General features: G+C 43.9%; 1 protein-coding gene across 3 annotated transcripts in view; it reads right to left on the bottom strand.

The window, feature by feature from the left end:
- The window catches only part of eno1a (enolase 1a, (alpha)), a 31,313-nt gene extending 14,211 nt beyond the window's left edge, over positions 1–17,102 (bottom strand). For all 3 annotated transcript variants that reach the window (XM_090185444.1, XM_036988981.2, XM_036988980.2), the window contains exons 1-2: positions 17,041–17,102; positions 9,094–9,188 (exon numbers count right to left, since the gene is read on the bottom strand). Coding sequence is in view for 2 of the 3 variants with exons in the window: in XM_036988981.2 (XP_036844876.1) it covers positions 9,094–9,178 (85 nt within the window). In the remaining variant the exon portion in view is untranslated. The remainder of the gene's footprint in view (positions 1–9,093; positions 9,189–17,040) is intronic.
- Between the last annotated feature and the right edge of the window lie 4,470 nt (positions 17,103–21,572).

The following is a 21,572-nucleotide window of genomic DNA, read 5'->3' as shown; positions in this document are numbered from 1 at the left end:
TGTCAGAAAAGCACAAACTATGTAGTTCTGTCCTCGACCTGTTCTTGTCTATTGATGTTTTGTATTTCTGTATTATGTTTCATGTTTTCTGTGGACCCCAGGAAGAGTAGCTGCACCAATACCAAATCAGGTCCGGTATTCACAAACTGATTTGAAACCAGGTCTGGTATTCACAAACTGATCTGAAACCAGGTCCGGTATCCACAAACTGATCTGAAACCAGGTCCGGTATCCACAAACTGATTTGAAACCAGGTCTGGTATTCACAAACTGATCTGAAACCAGGTCCGGTATCCACAAACTGATCTGAAACCAGGTCCGGTATCCACAAACTGATCTGAAACCAGGTCCGGTATCCACAAACTGATCTGAAACCAGTTCTGGTATCCACAAACTGATCTGAAACCAGGTCCGATATCCACAAACCGATTTGAAACCAGGTCCGATATTCACAAAGTGTTGCAGAGTAATAGTGCTGACCTAGGATCAGTTTTGTATTTTAAACCATAATGAATAAGAGGGACCTGATCCTAGATCGGCACTCCTATTCTGAGACGCTTTGTAAATATGGGCCTAGACTACATTACTGATCCAGACTATATTACTGATCCAGACTACATTACCGATCCAGTTCCTAACACATTGACTGATCCAGACTACATTACTGATCCAGTTCCTAACACATTGACTGATCCAGACTACATTACTGATCCAGACTACATTACTGATCCAGTAATAACAATAATATCAATATAAATTAAAATAATAATATTTTGTTATAATATGATGTCTTTCTATTTGGTATTTATGTAGTGAAATCAACAGGAAAGAACTCCATCACTCATACGTTAATCACATGTTGTTTCCTGAAAAGAGAGAGGGAGGGTCGCTGCCTGGTCGACATGCTAAGCAGATCAATGTGATGTAACAGGCTTGAACAACGAAGAAAAGCTCTCTACTTAGTAACACACACACCACACACACCCACACACACGTCTCCAGGATGCGACTGCTGTCTCGACCTCAGCTACACACCAAGGTCAGACATTTTGGAATCAACCACGTGAATTAAGATAGTGGATATGCACATTTGATTCTAACTGCTCATAGGAAACACACAGAGATTTAGGCCTTATATTTAGGATGACAAAGTCATCTGGAAATCAGATATGGGATGCTTGATATAGCCTAGCACTAAATCCAAATAAACCTATTCAGATTGATTGAGTCTTAGTGACTTGTTTTCAAGTCAACTTCAATCAAAACAGCAATACAAAGCATGCAACATATTGCATTTTGCATTTCGACCTTGGTTAGCGCGCAAGGTGAATCATGCTACACCATCTGGCAGTCGGACGGATGAATCTGGGTTTGGGCGGATGCCAGGGGAACACTACCTGCCCCACTACCTGCATCTGGGGCTGTTTTTTATGGTTAGGGCTAGGCCCTTTAGTTCCAGTGAAGGGAAATCTTAACGCTGCAGCATACAATGACATTCTAGACCATTCTGTACTTTCAACTTTATGGCAACAGTTTGGGGAAGGCCCTTTCCTGTTTCAGCATAACAATACCCCCGTGCACAAAGCATACAGAAACGGTTTGTTGAGATCGGCGTGGAAGAACTTGAATGGCCTACACAGAGCCCTGACCTCAACCCCATCGAACATCCATTGGGATGAATTGGAACGCCGACTGCGAGCCAGGCCTGAATTCACCCTTCAACCCGAGAATAAAACTGCAGTAAGTTACACTTTTGAACTCATTGGTATATTTTTTTTATATCATAAGCCTCTACATTCTGTTTGATACCTTTGTCTACCCGACTAATAGCCTAATATGGCTTTGTTTTTGTGGTTAGAAAACCCATCAGTCAGAGGATGTGAAAGTCACTTTCACCCCAGAGGATTCCTACTGGATCTGAGAATAGAAACGGAGACAAAAGACGAAACGGAGAATGTAATTCAAGACCTTTATGTTATATATCAGAGACACGTTACATCTGGCAGCCCTTTTCTGCTCCAACTATACCATTTTTATACAGCAGCAGACTTGTGTATCCCAAATGGTACCTTATTCCTTATTCCCTGTTCCCTATATCAGTGTTTCCCAACTCTGATCTAGGCACTCGAGTACCACCAATAGTACCTCTTCTTTTTTCCCGTGGCCATGGACAAGTACACCTGATTCTACTTGTCAACCAATCATCAAGCAAGTTGAATCAGGTGTTTTTGTCTGGGGGCTGCAGTTGGGGGTACTGGAGGACTGGAGTTGGACTGTTGGGGGTACTGGAGGACTGGAGTTGGATTGTTGGGGGTACTGGAGGACTGGAGTTGTTCTGTTGGGGGGTACTCTGGAGGACTGGAGTTGTGCTGTTGGGGGTACTGGAAGACTGGAGTTGGACTGTTGGGGGTACTGGAGGACTGGAGTTGTTCTGTTGGGGGGTACTCTGGAGGACTGGAGTTGTGCTGTTGGGGGTACTGGAGGACTGGAGTTGGACTGTTGGGGGTACTGGAGGACTGGAGTTGGACTGTTGGGGGTACTGGAGGACTGGAGTTGGATTGTTGGGGGTACTGGAGTTGTTCTGTTGGGGGGTACTCTGGAGGACTGGAGTTGTGCTGTTGGGGGTACTGGAAGACTGGAGTTGGACTGTTGGGGGTACTGGAGGGCTGGAGTTGGACTGTTGGGGGTACTGGAGGACTGGAGTTGGACTGTTGGGGGTACTGGAGGACTGGAGTTGGATTGTTGGGGGTACTGGAGGACTGGAGTTGTTCTGTTGGGGGGTACTCTGGAGGACTGGAGTTGTGCTGTTGGGGGTACTGGAAGACTGGAGTTGGACTGTTGGGGGTACTGGAGGGCTGGAGTTGGACTGTTGGGGGTACTGGAGGACTGGAGTTGGACTGTTGGGGGTACTGGAGGACTGGAATTGGACTGTTGGGGGTACTGGAGGACTGGAGTTGGATTGTTGGGGGTACTGGAGGACTGGAGTTGTTCTGTTGGGGGGTACTCTGGAGGACTGGAGTTGTTCTGTTGGGGGGTACTCTGGAGGACTGGAGTTGTGCTGTTGGGGGTACTGGAAGACTGGAGTTGGACTGTTGGGGGTACTGGAGGACTGGAGTTGGACTGTTGGGGGTACTGGAGGACTGGAGTTGGACTGTTGGCGGTACTGGAGGGCTGGAGTTGGACTGTTGGGGGTACTGGAGGACTGGAGTTGGACTGTTGGGGGTACTGGAGGACTGGAGTTGGACTGTTGGGGGTACTGGAGGACTGGAGTTGGATTGTTGGGGGTACTGGAGGACTGGAGTTGTTCTGTTGGGGGGTACTCTGGAGGACTGGAGTTGTGCTGTTGGGGGTACTGGAAGACTGGAGTTGGACTGTTGGGGGTACTGGAGGGCTGGAGTTGGACTGTTGGGGGTACTGGAGGACTGGAGTTGGACTGTTGGGGGTACTGGAGGACTGGAGTTGGACTGTTGGGGGTACTGGAGGACTGGAGTTGGACTGTTGGGGGTACTGGAGGACTGGAGTTGGATTGTTGGGGGTACTGGAGGACTGGAGTTGTTCTGTTGGGGGGTACTCTGGAGGACTGGAGTTGTGCTGTTGGGGGTACTGGAAGACTGGAGTTGGACTGTTGGGGGTACTGGAGGACTGGAGTTGTTCTGTTGGGGGGTACTCTGGAGGACTGGAGTTGTGCTGTTGGGGGTACTGGAGGACTGGAGTTGGACTGTTGGGGGTACTGGAGGACTGGAGTTGGACTGTTGGGGGTACTGGAGGACTGGAGTTGGACTGTTGGGGGTACTGGAGGACTGGAGTTGGATTGTTGGGGGTACTGGAAACTGGAGTTGGATTGTTGGGGGTACTGGAGGACTGGAGTTGGACTGTTAGGGGTACTGGAGGACTGGAGTTGGACTGTTGGGGGTACTGGAGGACTGGAGTTTGATTGTTGGGGGTACTGGAGGACTGGAGTTGGACTGTTGGGGGTACTGGAGGACTGGAGTTGGACTGTTGGGGGTACTGGAGGACTGGAGTTGGATTGTTGGGGGTACTGGAGGACTGGAGTTGGACTGTTGGGGGTACTGGAGGACTGGAGTTGGACTGTTGGGGGTACTGGAGGACTGGAGTTGGACTGTTAGGGGTACTGGAGGACTGGAGTTGGACTGTTGGGGGGTACTCTGGAGGACTGGAGTTGGACTGTTGGGGGTACTGGAGGACTGGAGTTGTTCTGTTGGGGGGTACTCTGGAGGACTGGAGTTGTGCTGTTGGGGGTACTGGAGGACTGGAGTTGGACTGTTGGGGGTACTGGAGGACTGGAGTTGGACTGTTGGGGGTACTGGAGGACTGGAGTTGGACTGTTGGGGGTACTGGAGGGCTGGAGTTGGACTGTTGGGGGTACTGGAGGGCTGGAGTTGGACTGTTGGGGGTACTGGAGGGCTGGAGTTGGACTGTTGGGGGTACTGGAGGGCTGGAGTTGGACTGTTGGGGGTACTGGAGGACTGGAGTTGGACTGTTAGGGGTACTGGAGGACTGGAGTTGGACTCAGGGTGATGATGTCTCATAGTGAATTTCTAGAAGGTCTATGTCCCTAGTTGTAAAATGTGTGATCGCACCGCAGCAATGGCAGCTTCCTCTGTGTTAGTACTCTTTCATTCATCCCTCCATCCCATTCACTATTCCCTCATGGATTTGACCCTATCACAAAAAAAAAATGTCAGTATACAGGTGTTGACCTTTCCATCACTTATAAATGTGGAATGTTCCAGAAATGAATGTTACTTATTGCTCAAGTATACCCTTTAAATCATACAGTATATAATTGGAAAGCTTGGGTTCACAGCTATCAATGAAGCACATTTTCAGGAATGTTCAGGTAAAACAGAACTTTGACCTTCGACCTCTAGGATACATGTCATAATTACCTGTATAAATTGCTTTAAAAAAGAAAAGGAAATCCTGATAGACTTTAAACGTTGTTTTTACAAGTGGTTCTGAAAGGTCATGACATCACCTTTCAAATAATATATAATAGAATCAACTTTGAAAGCACCAGCTTTAACTATTGTTTAAAGATAGCTGCCATTAAACTGTTTGAAGTTTAGTGATAGAATTCAACTATACAGTACTGTGTGTGTCAAATGGTTCCCTTTTCACTACAAAGTACACTACTTTTGACCAGGGATCATAGGGGTACACTGAAAGTAGTAGTAGTGCTAAAGTAGTGGCATCTGGGAAAACAGCCTGGTTTGGGTTTTCTGTTTTCCAGCGATGACAGATTAGAACCTGATGATAATCTCCTAAGTGACTTCCTCACAATGAAGAATGTCATAAAACACTTGACGTTACAGGATTTCATTCAGCTTCTTGCCTTCACCTGATTTTATATCTTTGGGTGTGATAAGAAGTATTTTGCCGTGTGTGTGTGTGTGTACTCCCTAGTTTAATGATTAACTCTTAACAGATTGTAAATGAAACTATTAATATAAATATTTATCTTAGTAAACGTGCACTATGTCTATTCCATTGTCGACGTGCAAATAGAAACATTGTAACATTGATTTCTCAACATCTCTGAAAGAGAACCACAAAATAACCAGTTGGCTACATTGTTTCAGCGACAGATTGCTACATTCTGTAGCTACACCCTCCCACATCTAGTACTAACTTGGCCACACTGCATACCAGCGAATGGCAAGCAAACAATTGTGAACGGTCTTCATCTAATAAAAATGGTACAGAAAGGTGTGGCAGAGTATTTCAGTAGTTAGGAAACACTTATCTAGCTGCACCTTGACTTCCTTTCCTCTCCCCCCTCTCACTCACTGCCATTTCTAAATTTCACTCTGTGTGCTACAAATACATGTTGACACTTGTCACTATGATCTTAAAGGGCTAGTGCGAGATTTTGACAATCAAGCAATTTTTCTACTCCCCCCCCCAAGTCAAAATGAACCATTTGTATATCTCTGTGTACAGTTTGAAGAAGTGGAAGGTTGTTTTGCGAGCCATTGCTAACTAGCATTAGCACAATGACTGGAAGTATATGGGAACCGCTAGCAGTCATTGCACTAATGCTAGTTAACAACTTCCTTCAAACTGCACGCAGAGACATTAAAATGGTATCCATGAATTCATCAGACTCTGGGTAAGTAGACACATCTGTCGTTCTGCCCCTGAACAGGCAGTTAACCCCACTGTTCCTAGGCCGTCATTGAAAATAAGAATTTGTTCCTAACTGACTTGCCTAGTTAAATAAAGGTAAAATAAAATAAATAAAATGTTCTGTTGATAAATGACTACAGGGGAAACACTAATTCTACTGTATGTGTCTCAGTATGACCAACATTTCCCAGTAGGAACCATTACAGTAACACAGTAGAGCTGTCCAAGCAGTGTACCATTACAGACAGTAGCTATTTTCACTCCACCAATGCAATCTGATCTGCTAGCTCTCTCTAGTAGGTTGTAGGATGTACAGTAGGCTACCCTTACCATGGATCTAGCTCACTCTGCCACTTGGAAAGGGACTAGGATATAGGCTACCCTTACCATGGAGCTAACTCACTCTGCCACTTGGAAAGGGACTAGGATATAGGCTACCCTTACCATGGAGCTAACTCACTCTGCCACTTGGAAAAGGACTAGGATATAGGCTAACCTTACCATGGAGCTAACTCACTCTGCCACTTGGAAAGGGACTAGCCTGGAGTTAAAACTATTGGTGTTATGTCATGTCTTGTTAATTGTTGTATTTTTGAATTCAATTGATTTGAATGAACATGTTAGAACACAGAGAAACAGACAGGCCAAGTGCTGGAATACCTAAAATACCTATTGATTAAAACTATTGATTAAAACTATTGATTAACATAGCAGAGCTATTATGAACATAATTGTTTCCACATTGCAATGATATTTGTGATGGGAACCTATGCATTTCAGTCCACTTTATTCCAATAAGCACATGTCTTGTCAACAACAAGCTATTGTTAACCAAAGCAGGCGTTGACCTTTCCATCACTTATAATGTGGAATGTTCCGGAATGAATGTTACTTCTTCCAATTCCAAGATCTAATAAGTATTTTTTATACTTTAAATTCATGGAGATACAGTACATTTACAAAGTATTACAACGTTACTACATTAACAGCCTCATTCTAAAATGTATTAAAAATTTAAAAATTGTCCTCATCAATCTACACACAATACCCCATAATGACAAAGCTAAAATATCATATTTACATAAGTATTCAGACCCTTTACTCAGTACTTTGTTGATGCACCTTTGGCAGCAATCAGTGGGAGAAGGGCCTTGGTCAGGGAGGTCCCTCTGACAGAACTCCAGAGTTCCTCTGTGGAGATGGGAGAACCTTCCTGAAGGACAACCATCTCTGCAGCACTCCACCAATCACTCAACCAATCAGGCCTTTATAGTAGAGTGGAAGCTACTCCTCAGTAAAAGGCACATGACAGTCCACTTGGAGTTTGTCAAAAGGCACCTAAAGGACTCTGACCATGAGAAACAAGATCCTCTGGTCTGATGAAACCAAGATTGAACTCTTTGGCCTGAATGCCAAGCGTAACGTCTGGAGGAAACCTGGCAACATCCCTACGGTGAAGCATGGTGGTGGCAGTATCATGCTGTGGGGATGTTTTTCAGCGGCAGAGACTGGGAGACTAGTCAGGATCGAGGGAAAGATGAACGGAGCAAAGTACAGAGAGATCCTTGATGAAAACCTGCTCCAGAGCGCTCAGGACCTCAACCCTAAGCACACTGCCAAGACAACGCAGGAGTGGCTTCAGGACAAGTCTCTGAATGTCCTTGAGTGGCCCAGCCAGAGCCCGGACTTGAACACGATCAAACATCTCTGGAGAGACCTGAAAATAGCTGTGCAGCGATGCTCCCCATCCAACCTGACAGAGCTTGAGAGGATCTGCAGAGAGGAATGGGAGAAACTCCCCAAATACAGGTGTGCCAAGCTTGTAGCCTCATACCCAAGAAGACTCAAGGCTGTAATCGCTTTTTGCAAACATCTCAAAAAATCTGTTTTTGCTTTGTCATTATGGGGTATTGTGATGTCATTATGGGGTATTGTGATGTCATTATGGGGTATTGTGATGTCATTATGGGGTATTGTGATGTCATTATGGGGTATTGTGATGTCATTATGGGGTATTGTGATGTCATTATGGGGTATTGTGATGTCATTATGGGGTATTGTGATGTCATTATGGGGTATTGTGATGTCATTATGGGGTATTGTGATGTCATTATGGGGTATTGTGTGTAGATTGTTGAGGGGGAAAAACAATTTATTCAATTTTAGAATAAGTCTGTAACGTAACAAAATGTGGAAAAAGTCAAGGGGTCTGAATACTTTCTGAATGCACTGTATAAACAGCATGAACGTTAAAGGACTGGGCCAAGGAAACAATGACATCCTCCTCCTCCTCCTCCTCCACTTCCGCACGACACAATGAGCAGCATCACAGTGAGTTGGCACTTTATCAGAGTGCTTCATCAGAGCTCTTCATCAGAGTTCTTCATCAGAGTTCTTCATCAGAGCTCTTCATCAGAGTTCTTCATCAGAGCTCTTCATCAGAGTTCTTCATCAGAGTACTTCATCAGAGTACTTCATCAGAGTACTTCATCAGAGTACTTCATCAGAGCACTAAATCAGAGCCAGACCAATGCTGCCTGCTAGGGACATTACATGTTTGATGCATTAGCTCTGCTAGGTGTTATAAGCTGACAGACTGTTCCACCACTTTAAAATGGATTCATCACTCTAAAGTGATCAATTCAGGAAACCATTAAACAAAACAAAAATAATCTGCAAATCACAGTACAGACAGTAGTGTGTTGCTAAATATATCCAAGATAATGTGCATTCATGCAATGTTGCTCAAGCAGTTCAAACTGCCCCATTAGAGAGAACAGTGGTGTGTACAACACTCACGCCACCTGACTTAATAATGTAAAGTAGAAGTTACAAAAATTATTCAGGCAAAGGCAGCGTCTGCAAGACATGCACCCAAAGTCGAACACAAACCCTTGAGAGAACAAAGTTTACAGACAGCCCTGCTCCAGTATTATCTCTTACCTTTCTTGGTGTACAGGTCGACCTCCACGGTGGGGTTTCCACGGGAGTCGAAAATCTCACGAGCATGAATCTTCAGGATCGACATGGTTCTGGAACTACACAGGAGAGAAGAGAGAGGAGAGAAAGAGGGTGGGGAGAGAGGAGAGAAAGAGGGTGGAGAGAGAGGAGAGAAAGAGGGTGGAGAGAGAGAGGAGAGAAAGAGGGTGGAGAGAGAGAGGAGAGAAAGAGGGTGGAGAGAGAGAGGAGAGAAAGAGGGTGGAGAGAGAGAGGAGAGAAAGAGGGTGGAGAGAGAGAGGAGAGAAAGAGGGTGGAGAGAGAGAGGAGAGAAAGAGGGTGGAGAGAGAGAGGAGAGAAAGAGGGTGGAGAGAGAGGAGAGAAAGAGGGTGGAGAGAGAGGAGAGAAAGAGGGTGGAGAGAGAGGAGAGAAAGAGGGTGGAGAGAGGAGATGAAGAGGGTGGAGAGAGAGGAGATGAAGAGGGTGGAGAGAGAGGAGAGGAAGAGGGTGGAGAGAGAGGAGAGGAAGAGGGTGGAGAGAGAGGAGAGGAAGAGGGTGGAGAGAGGAGAGGAAGAAGGTGGAGATTGGAGAGGAAATGAGAAAGAGGATGTTAGCGCTTAAGATGGCAGCCACCTCACTCTCTCCCATTTAACCAGTGGATACAGTTACTATTAGAAGTTATAACATCAGAATTATCAACAGTGAAAATGAATGGTGCTCGTCAACAAACAATTGAGGCCTGGATAAATATACTTGACTCTGTAAAGAAAAATCTCAGCTAAATCCCCACATATACAAACTAGTTATACTGTATATATATTTATCTATATGTTTTCTTTCCATTCAGTCCCACGGGGAAGGGGTGTGGTTCTCTGGTCGTTGTGGGGAGAGCGGGGGAGGATGTACGGGGGAGATTCAGAGGATTGATGGGGGGGGGGGGGGGGGTAATGTTTCTTATAAAGACTAGAAGTGATGCAGTCAGTCTCTCCTCAACTCTTAGCCAAGAGAGACTGGCATGCAAAGTATTTATATCAGTCCTCTGATTACAATGAAGAGCAAAACGTGGTGCCCTGTTCTGGGTCAGCTGCAGCTTAACTAGGACCTTATGTGTAGTACCTGACCATATGACTGGACAATAATCAAGATAAGATAAAAACTCAAGCCTGCTCCTTGCTTTGTGGAGTGTGGTGTCAAAAAAAGCAGACAGTCTTGTCCCCATCTTTACAACCATTCAATCTATTTGTTTTGACCATGACAGTTTATACTCTAAGGTAACACCACGTAATTTAGTGTCCTCAACTTGTTCATCAGCCACACCATTCATTACCAGATTCAGCTGAGGTCTAGAACTTAGGGAATGATGTGTACCAAATACAATGCTCTTAGTTTTAGAGATGTTCGGGACCAGTTTATTACTGGCCACCCATTCCAAAACTGCAACTCTTTGTTAAGGGTTTCAGTGACTTCATTAGCTGTGGTTGCTGGTGATTATATGGGTGAATCATCAGTATACATGGACACACATGCTTTGTTTAATGCCAGTGGCAGGTCATTGGTAAAAATAGAAAAGAGTAGAGGGCCTTGAGAGCTGCCCTGCGGTACACCACTCTCTACATGTTTGACATTAGAGAAGCTTTCATTAAAGAAAACCCTCTGTGCTCTATTAGATAGATAGCTCTGAATCGACATTATGACAGAAGTTGAAAAGCCATAACATATAGGTTTTTTCAGCAACAAGTTATGGTCAATAATGTCAAAGGCTGACATCTAACAGTACCGTTCCCACAATCTTCTTGTTATCAATTTCTTTCAACCAATCATCAGTCATTTGTGTCAGTGCAGTACAGTACATTTTGAGTACCCTTCTCTATAAGCATGCTGAAAGTCTGTTGTTAATTTGTTTACAGAGAAATAGCATTGTATTAGGTAAAACACCCTTTTTTCCCAACAGTTTGCTAAGAGCTGGCAGCAAGCTGATAGGTTGGCTGTTAGAACCAGTAAAGGTAATTTTACCACTCTTGGGTAGTGGATTTACTTTGTCTTCCCTCCAGGCCTGAGGACAAATATTTTTCTCTAGACTTAGATTAAAGATATGACAGATAGCTGACTCTATAGCCACTCCTACCATCCTCAGTAGCTTTCCATCTAAGTTGTCAATGCCAGGAGGTTTGCCATTATTGATTGATAACAATATTTTTTCCACCTCTCCCACACTAACTTTACAAAATGTAATCCTGCAGTGCTTTTGTTTAATTATTTGTTTTTTTAATGCATGAATACGATGGCTCACTGTTTGTTGTTAACATTTACTGCCTAAGTTTGCCCACTTTGCCAATTAAAGTAATCATTAAAATAATTGTCAACATCAAATGGTTTTGTGATGAATAAGCCATCTGATTGGATGATGGAGTTGAATTAGTCTTTCTGCCCATAAGTTTTTTTTCTGTCGTTCTTTATGTCGTTGATCTTGGCTTCATAATACAGTTTCTTCTTCTTCTTCTTCTTTTAGTCACATCATTTCTCAATTTGCAGTCAGTCCGCCAGTCAGATGTGCACTCAGACTTATTAGCCCCTCCTGTTCCCCCCATCTCTTTCAACCATACAGTTTTTCAATTCCTCATCAATCCATGGAGCCTTAACAGTTCTAACAGTCCGTTTCTTAACAGGTGCATGTTTATCAATAATTGGAAGAAGCAATTTCATTAATGCATCAAGTGCAGCTTCTGGATGCTCCTCATTAATCACACCAGACTAACAAATATTTTTTTAACATCATCCACATAAGAGTCACAGCAAAATCTTTTGTATGATCTCTTATACACTATTTTAGGCCCAGCTGTTGGAACTTTGGCTCTCCTGTATATAGCCACTATGTTGTGATCACTGCATCCAATGGGTACGGATACAGCTTCAGAACAGAGTTCTACGGTATTAGTAAAAATGTAATCAATACATGTGGATGATGTTGTTCCTGTAGTGTTTGTAAACACTCTGGTAGGTTGATTAATAACCTGTATTAGTAAAACTGTAATCAATACATGTGGATGATCTTGTTCCTGTAGTGTTTGTAAACACCCTGGTAGGTTGATTAATAACCTGTATTAGTAAAAATGTAATCAATACATGTGGATGATCTTGTTCCTGTAGTGTTTGTAAACACCCTGGTAGGTTGATTAATAACCTGTATTAGTAAAAATGTAATCAATACATGTGGATGATCTTGTTCCTGTAGTGTTTGTAAACACCCTGGTAGGTTGATTAATAACCTGTATTAGTAAAAATGTAATCAATACATGTGGATGATCTTGTTCCTGTAGTGTTTGTAAACACCCTGGTAGGTTGATTAACTTCTTGAATCTACTTGAGACGCACATGTCCCAAGTAGGCACCTGGAAATGCAAATGCGCTACGCTAAATGCTAAATGTACTCGTTAAAACTCAAACCTTGATCAAAATTCACAAGCAGGGTATTAAATTAAAGCTACACTCGTTGTGAACCTAGCCAGCAAGTCAGATTTTTAAAATGCTTTTCGGCGAAAGCATCAGAAGCTATTATCTGATAGCATGCACCCCCCAAAATGCCAGCTCGACACGTAAACAACAGATTTTGCGATAGACGGCGCTACCCAAAACGCAGAAATAAAATATAAAACATTCATTACCTTAGACGAGCTTCTTTCTTGGCACTCCTATATGCCCCATAAACATCACTATTGGGTCTTTTTTTCGTTTAAATCGGTCCATATATACCCAAAATAGCTTTGTATAGAAGTAGTGTCATTCAGAAAAATTCATCGTTTTTAAACGCTGCGTAATTTTTTAAAATTAAAAAAGTCGACGATAAACTTTCACAAAACACTTCGAAATCCTTTTGTAATCCAACTTTAGGTATTAGTAAACGTTTATAATCTATCAAAACGATTACAGGGCGATGTCTCTTCAATAGGTCCTCACTTCAAAAACAATGCAATCTGATCTCTCCCTGAACTGCATCCGGGTGAAGACTGGAGAACTTGGTGTCAGACAGATGGATTTTCCAACAATTAATTCGATTGAAAATTAGTACAATGGCGCCATCGTGCGGAATTTGTAGACGGTGCAGGCAAATTCCCATTAAATTCTGTTCTCCTTTAAGAACTGGTGGAAGTGACTTATGGAAATTATTTTTTGCTTTCAGAGAGCAGTTTTTCTTGCGTTTTTCAATGAAACACACGCTCTGTTATAGTCACAGCCGTGATTTAACCAGTTTTATAAACTTCAGAGTGTTTTCTATCCACACATACTAATCATATGCATATACTATATTCCTGGCATGAGTAGCAGGACGCTGAAAAGTTGCGCGATTTTTAACAGAATTTTCAAAAAAGGGGGGGGTAGATGTAACATTAATAACCTGTATTAGTAAAACTGTAATCAATACATGTGGATGATGTTGTTCCTGTAGTGTTTGTAAACACCCTGGTAGGTTGATTAATAACCTGAACCAGATTACAGGCACTGATTAGTGAAGCTTCCTGTTGAGCGGACAGCTTGATGAAAACCAGCTTCCTGTTGAGCGGACAGCTTGATGAAAACCAGCTTCCTGTTGAGCGGACAGCTTGATGAAAGCCAGTCCATATTCAGGCCTGTGCAGATAATGCAGAAGAAGTGCTGCTGACAATGTCATGTGATGCACGTGTGTAGAATACCTGTACAAAGTTGCTGCTGTCACACCCTGATCTGTTTCACCTGTCTTTGTGCTAGTCTCCACCCCCCTTCCAGATGTCGCCCATCTTCCCCATTATCCCCAGTGTTTTTATAGCTGTGTTCTCTGTTTGTCTGTTGCCAGTTGGTTTTTTTGTTCGTAGAACCTACCAGCATTTTGTTTCCCTGCTCCTGTTTCTCTAGTTTCCCGGTTCTGACTATTCTGCCCGCCCCGACCCTGAACCTGCCTGTCGTCCTATACCTTCGCCCCGCTACTCTGGATCACCGAGAGGACCTACAGAGAAGAATGGGAGAAACTCCCCAAATACAGGTGTGCCAAGCTTGTAGAGTCACACCCAAGAAGACTCAAGTCTGTAATCACTGCCAAAGGTGCTTCAACAAAGTACTGAGTAAAGAGTCTGAATACTTATGTAAATGTAATATTTCAGTTTGATTTATTTTTAATTTTTTAAGTTGCAAAAATGTATTAATACCTGTTTTTGCTTTGTCATCATGTAGATTGATGAGGGGGGGGGGGGGGAACAAATAAATGTGCCCCCTTTTTTCTCCCCCATTTCGTGGTATCCAATTGTTTTTAGTAGCTACTATCTTGTCTCATCGCTACAACTCCCGTACGGGCTCGGGAGAGACAAAGGTTTAAAGTCATGCGTCCTCCGATACACAGCCCAACCAAGCCGCACTGCTTCTTAACACAGCACGCATCCAACCCGGAAGCCAGCTGCACAAATGTGTCGGAGGAAACACCGTGCCCCAAGCGACCTGGTCAGCGTGCACTGCGCCCGGCCCGCCACAGGAGTCGCTAGTGCGTGATGAGACAGGGATATACCTACCGGCCAAGCCCTCCCTAACCCAGACAACGCTAGGCCAATTGTGCTTCGACCCATGGACCTCCCGGTCACGGCCGGCTGCGACAGAGCCTGGGCTCGAACCCAGAGTCTCTGGTGGCACAGCTAGCACTGCGATGCTGCGCCACCCGGGAGGCCCTGGGAAATAACAATTTAATCTATTTTAGAATAAGGCTGAAACTTTTTTTTTTTTTTAAAGTCAAGGGGTCTAAATACTTTCCCAAATGCACTGTACATGTACCTCAGTGGGTTTGTCTTCTTAACCCCTGGCTTATGAGCTTACCTACCTTACCTTATACATTTACCGTGATGTAGCCTAGTCCTGAGCATTTCTCTGGTCTATTAGCAGCCCAGCTATCTCTTCACATTCCAAGTCTCAAGTGTGTGGAAAGAGAGATTTTAGACCAGACAGAGGCTCTATATTCAGCTAGCTTCCCAAATGCCAACTCTATAAAAAACTAGTGCCCTATATAGGGGAATGGGTCACCATTTGGAACACAGCCAAGGCCCTGGTTGCCCCTAGAGCAGAGTTCCCCAACCTAGTGGCCAGAGGGACGAATTTGGCCTGCGATGTGGTTTTATTTGGCCGCAGCAATTTTTTCCGAATTTTCATTCTTGGACATAAAAGACTATAAAAAAAAACAGGAAAACAGCTCCCAAGTGATTTTAATTTTTGGACATTTGTTCCCAAGTATTTCTATGGCATAATAGAGAGACACGTGATAGTATACAAGGTTTGAAATGATCAAATATTATATCTGTTTGGGCTTCTTGCGGTCAATTTTACTGTCTACAAATGATTTGTCATTATGTTCCGGCCCCCTGACCATCCGCTCAAGAAAAATCGTCCCGCGGCTGAAACGAGTTGATGAACCCTGCACTCGAGTGACTGGACTATGTAATACAGAACATAGCGTATAGATCTGTTTGTTTTTTTAAAATCTGTATTTGCCTTGACTTTCAGTTCATCTACCCCTCCACTGTTATAAATGCATGAATGAACCCCATGCTCCAGTCTCAACCACTGAAGCCTGTCAGACAGACACTCCACCAACCAACCCCTTCTGGACCAATGGAAAATACTCTGTCCTTAAATGTAGATCGTGTGGAAACTCGCCACTGGTTCAAAATGACAGAAAGGGAGGGCAGAGGGGGCAACTGTCGGCCCGCATTAACAGACGCATACACACAGAGACACGACTCTTGATCTCTATAGCACTCACAGTAATGTTTAGCCTACAGTCGGAACCACACAGCACCTAAAGTCCCCTGACATTTAAGGAAACAAAACAAATCCCTGTGGTAGTAATAACAGCGATAACACATTAAGTTATAACACGTGGTGTTTTTTTGTCCGTCTGCCTTGTCTGATAAAGGCTTCCTAAATGGCTTCCTCACAATGGAAAGAAATTACAAAAGAGACTTGACATTCCAGGATTAAATTCAGCTTCTTGCCTCGACCTGTTTTTCATTATCTCTGAGTGGGTATGACAAGGAAGTTAAAATATCTCTAACAGATGGGGCTCCCGAGGGGCTCACCAGGCGGCACAGCGGTCTAAAGGCACCACATCTCAGTGCTAGAGGCGTCACTACAGACTCTGGCCGGGGTAGGACGCCATTGGAAAACAATTTGACTTGCCCAGTTAAATAAAAGTTCAATAAAAATCAATAAAGATTGTAAATGAAACTATTAATATCAATATTTATCTTAGTAAATGTGCACTATGTCTATTCCATTGTCGACGTGCAAATAGAAACATAGTAACATTGATTTCTCAACATCTCCGAAAGAGAACCACAAAATAACCACAGTTGGCTACATTGTTTCAGCGACAGATTGCTACATTCTGTAGCTACACCCTCCCACATCTAGTACTAACTTGGCCACACTGCATACCAGTGAATGGCAAGCAAACAATTGTGAACTGTCTTCATCTAATAAAAATGGTACGGAAAGGTGTGGCAGAGTATTTCAGTAGTTAGGAAACACTGTTATCTAGCTATGTGATTGCAACTTGACTCCCTTTCCTCTCCCCCAGACTCACACGCTGCTGTATCTAAATGAGTAACATCTCGCCAGCTGACGGTTTAAAATAGACTAGCTACCAAGCTTCAAGACATGGCCAAGCAACATCATGTCATGAATAGCATCCAAAAACTGAAAGCTCTAAAATGAAAATACAAAAGACCAAAGATATAGACCACTGAGAGAACTCGGCATTTTCGGTGATGATGATGATGATGATGAAGGGGATATGTCATCAGATGTCATCTACAATGTCATCAGACAAATTGTCTAAAACTAGCGGATATTTTATAACATTTGAGACAATAAGCAATTATAGTCATTCCTATGTAAACTAATGTCGCAAAATAATAAATACAATACATGTATCCAGCTTACCTTTATCAGGCCTAACCGTGTGCAAGGGTAGTGTTCTCTCTCGTTCGGTCGACAGAGAAGGCGCTCGTGACAGTCCACCGTGCTGATAAGTGGACAGAATCCAGGAAGTGATTTCCTCCTCGCTATCTGATTGGCTAGGATGGACTCACGCGGCATATGAGAGTGCGAGACATACTGCACGTTCTCCAGCGGAATCACGACTTCGCCTAGAAAAAAAAAAAATATGATCTGGGGTCTTTTAAACCTTAGCGTCACCCCCCCAAAAAACGTAAGAGATATCCATGCCTAAAAAAAACTAAATGCAGCAGAAATGTAATAGGCTACAAATTGTTGAATTGATCCAACATGAGTGGTCACGGAGAAGGGTGACGTAAACGATGCAGGAAACTGACGCAGAATTGAGTACGTGCAGAATATCAGCTGCTGGTCTCCTCTGCGACATCAGCTTGCATCTCATGTTTCAGTGTCTTTATGTCTCAAACTCTGTAGGTGAGGCACATTTGTTTCGCCGGGTTGAAGTGCAGGCCTGATATATGTAATTTCTCATTTATCCCGGATGTAATGGGATTTTATAATGAATGTATTATGTAACAGATGATTGAATCTAGTACCACTTTCCTTATTACACCCCAGGCTCTACCTTGTAAAGCCATTCAGTTCAAATGAGTGTACCCAAGTCCCATAAACGTGTCACACTGTTGAATATGTTCCAGAATAGCCTGCATTTCTTAATTATACTTTGACTTTAAGAAAAAAAAAGTCCCATGTAAAGTATTTTCTGGTCTTGTCCATGCATAATGTACCAATTCAATTATCATCCAGCAAGAGGCCTATAGTAACAATTTAGAGATTGGCCCTCCATTTCTAAAAAGGAATATCCTGGAGAATGAATAATCTTGTGCTAAATGAATTACACACTAAATCAAACCAACTCTGACTAAATTGCTGTCTGGTGCATGGAGTACAATAGAGGGAGTTTTGCTGGCAGTGTTTCATCTTGAATGATGAGAGGGGCCATGTTAGAGGAAGGGCCATGTTAGAGAGAAAGGTAATGTTAGAGAGGAGGGGCCATGTTAGAGAAGAGGGGCCATGTTAGAGGAAGGGTTATGTTAGAGAGAAAGGGAATGTTAGAGAGGAGTGGCCATGTTAGAGAGCAGGGGCCATGTTAGAGAGGAGGGGCCATGTTAGAGAGGTGGGGCCATGTTAGAGAGGTGGGGCCATGTTAGAGGAAGGGTTATGTTAGAGAGAAAGGGAATGTTAGAGAGGAGGGGCCATGTTAGAGAGAAGGGGCCATGTTAGAGAGAAGGGGCCATGTTAGAGAGGAGGGGCCATGTTAGAGAGGAAGGGCCATGTTAAAGAGATTGGGGCCGTGTTAGAGAGATTGGGGCCATGTTAGAGAGGAAGGGCTTAAAGAGATTGGGGCCATGTTAGAGAGGAAGGGCCATGTTAGAGAGGAGGGGCCATGTTAAAGAGATTGGGGCCATGTTAGAGAGGAGGGGCCATGTTAAAGCATTCCTTGCATCCTATCTCTTCGCCTCCTTGTCAAACTGTATTGAAGGACAAGGTCCAAGGTCCCGACCATCAGGATCTTCTTCTCCAATGGGCTTTGTGAACGAGGCGAGGAGAGAGGGTGCAAGGAATTGATAAAGATGAATTTAGATAGAGCTAGTGCTGTGATGCAGCCTACTACTGTCACGCAGCTAGGCAGACCTGAACCAAAGGGCCATTCTAGAGTATGATGAGCATCCCTCCTCCATGAGGAGACTTGATTACCAACGATGACGAGATGGCCTACAGGGAGGAGGTGAGGGCTCTGGGAGTGTGGTGCCTGGAAAACAACCTCTCACTCAACGTCAACAGAACAAAGGAGATGAACGTGGACTTCAGGAAACAGCAGAGGGTGCGCTCCCCTATCTACATCGACGGGACCGAGGTGGAGAAGTTGGAAAGTTTTAAGTTCTTTGGCGGACACGTCACTGAGAAACTGAAATCGACCACCCACACAGACAGTGTGGTGAAGAAGGCACAACAGAGCCTCTTAAACCTCAGGAGGCTAAAGACATTTGGCTTGTCACCTAAAACCATCACAAACTTTTACAGATGCACAATTGAAAGCATCCTATTGGGCTGTATCACCTCCTGGTAAGGCAACTGCACAGTCAGAAACGGCAGGGCTCTCCAGAAGGTGGTGCGGTCTGCCCAACGCATTACCGGGGTCAAACTACCTGCCCTCCAGGACACCTACAGCACCCGATGTCACAGGAAGGCCAAAAAGATCATCAAGGACATCAACCATCCGAGCTGGGTATATGTCGTGTAATTTCTTAAATATTACTTCGATATTAGATATTACTGCACTGTCGGAGCTAGAAGCACAAGGAATTTTGCTACACCCGCAAATAACATCTGCTAATCACATGTATGTGAACCAATAACATTTGATTTGATTTGACGACTGACTGCTTGTTGCAGTGACTTTGAGCCCAATAGAGCCACAACGGCGCCATCTGCTGTCAGCTCTCTGCTATTGAAAATAGCAAGTCATAAAGTGAAAGTAAGAGGGAAGGGTTGGCTGTTGAACATAGTAGCGGCAGGATCTCAAGTCAAGTGACACCACCGTGGGGTTAAAGATTTAATTTCTCGCTATGGCAACACACACACTAAAGCTTTAGGTCCCACTGGTTCTGCCGGGCCAGCTATAGACAGAATACAATGTCAGTTTCTTACAGAAGTTGACAAATGTAGAATTTATTATGTTCTATTTCTATTTTATTGTCCTCTGGTTTTTGGGTGACTACAGTCAGGTAAGTGTAACAGTATAACTTTAAACCGTCCCCTCGCCCAATACCCGGGCGCAAACCAGGGACCCTCTGCACACATCAACAACAGTCACCCACGAAGCATCGTTACCCATCGCTCCACAAAAGCCGCGGCCCTTGCAAGGCAAGGGGGAACCACTGCTTCAAGGTCTCAGAGCAAGTGACGTCACCGCTACATGGCGCTGTAACTATTTAGGAAGACCATGGACGGGTCCTAGCCAGGCTTATGTAATGGATGTGAAACGGCTAGCTAGTTAGCGGTGGTGCGCGCTAAATAGCGTTTCAATAATAAGCCTTACCTCATCTTTAAACCAGTGTCTCTCCACTTCCTGTTTCTACAGTTTATAAACAAAAAGGCTGTTATGTAATCTATAGCTACCCTGTCAGAGAGTGGATGAGCCATAAAGTCCATGCCTCTCATGTCTATCGAGTTTCAGATAGACAGCCTGATGAAGGATATGTTTTTTAAATGTCGTGATCTCCATACTTATCAACCCCATTTCAAGACTTTCTGGTCTGGATAAGATTATTGAATCCTGGGTAAATGTACAACTTTGCTCTTTTTTTTATCTGAGAAATGTATTTAGAATGTAAACCAGGGTCTAGGACACAGGGTTTAGGACACAGGGTTTAGGACACAGGGTTTAGGACACCGGGTTTAGAACACAGGGTTTAGGACACAGTACTATTACAACAACCACTACAGTCAGGGTTTAGGACACAGGGTTTAGGACACAGGGTTTAGAACACAGGGTTTAGGACACCGGGTTTAGAACACAGGGTTTAGAACACAGGGTTTAGGACACAGGGTTTATTACATTGGGTTTAGAACACAGGGTTTAGAACACAGGGTGTAGGACACAGGGTTTAGGACACAGGGTTTAGGACACCGGGTTTAGAACACAGGGTTTAGGACACAGTACTATTACAACAACCACTACAGTCAGGGTTTAGGACACAGGGTTTAGGACACAGGGTTTAGAACACAGGGTTTAGGACACCGGGTTTAGAACACAGGGTTTAGAACACAGGATTTAGGACACAGGGTTTATTACATTGGGTTTAGAACACAGGGTTTAGAACACAGGGTTTAGGACACAGGGTTTAGGACACAGGGTTTAGAACACAGGGTTTAGGACACCGGGTTTAGAACACAGGGTTTAGGACACAGGATTTAAGACACAGGGTTTAGGACACAGTACTATTACAACAACCACTACAGTCAGGGTTTAGGACACAGGATTTAAGACACAGGGTTTAGGACACAGGGTCTAGGACACAGGGTTTAGGACACAGTACTATTACAACAACCACTACAGTCAGGGTTTAGGACACAGGGTTTAAGACACAGGGTTTAGGACACAGGGTCTAGGACATAGGGTTTAGGACACAGTACTATTACAAGAACCACTACAGTCAGGGTTTAGGACACAGGATTTAGGACACAGGGTTTAGGACACAGGACTATTACAACAACCACTACAACAACCACTACAGTCAGGGTCTAGGACACAGGGTTTAGGACACAGGGTTTAGGACACAGGATTTAGGACACAGTACTATTACAACAACCACTACAGTCAGGGTTTATGACACAGGGTTTAGGACACAGGGTTTAGGACACAGTACTATTACAACAACCACTACAGTCAGGGTTTAGGACACAGGATTTAGGACACAGGGTTTAGGACACAGGGTCTAGGACAGGGTTTA

Source organism: Oncorhynchus mykiss, chromosome 9, assembly GCF_057628025.1.
Source record: "Oncorhynchus mykiss isolate SJ-2025 chromosome 9, ASM5762802v1, whole genome shotgun sequence".
NCBI classification, from domain to species: domain Eukaryota; kingdom Metazoa; phylum Chordata; class Actinopteri; order Salmoniformes; family Salmonidae; genus Oncorhynchus; species Oncorhynchus mykiss.
This window is presented reverse-complemented; position numbering and strand designations above follow the sequence as displayed.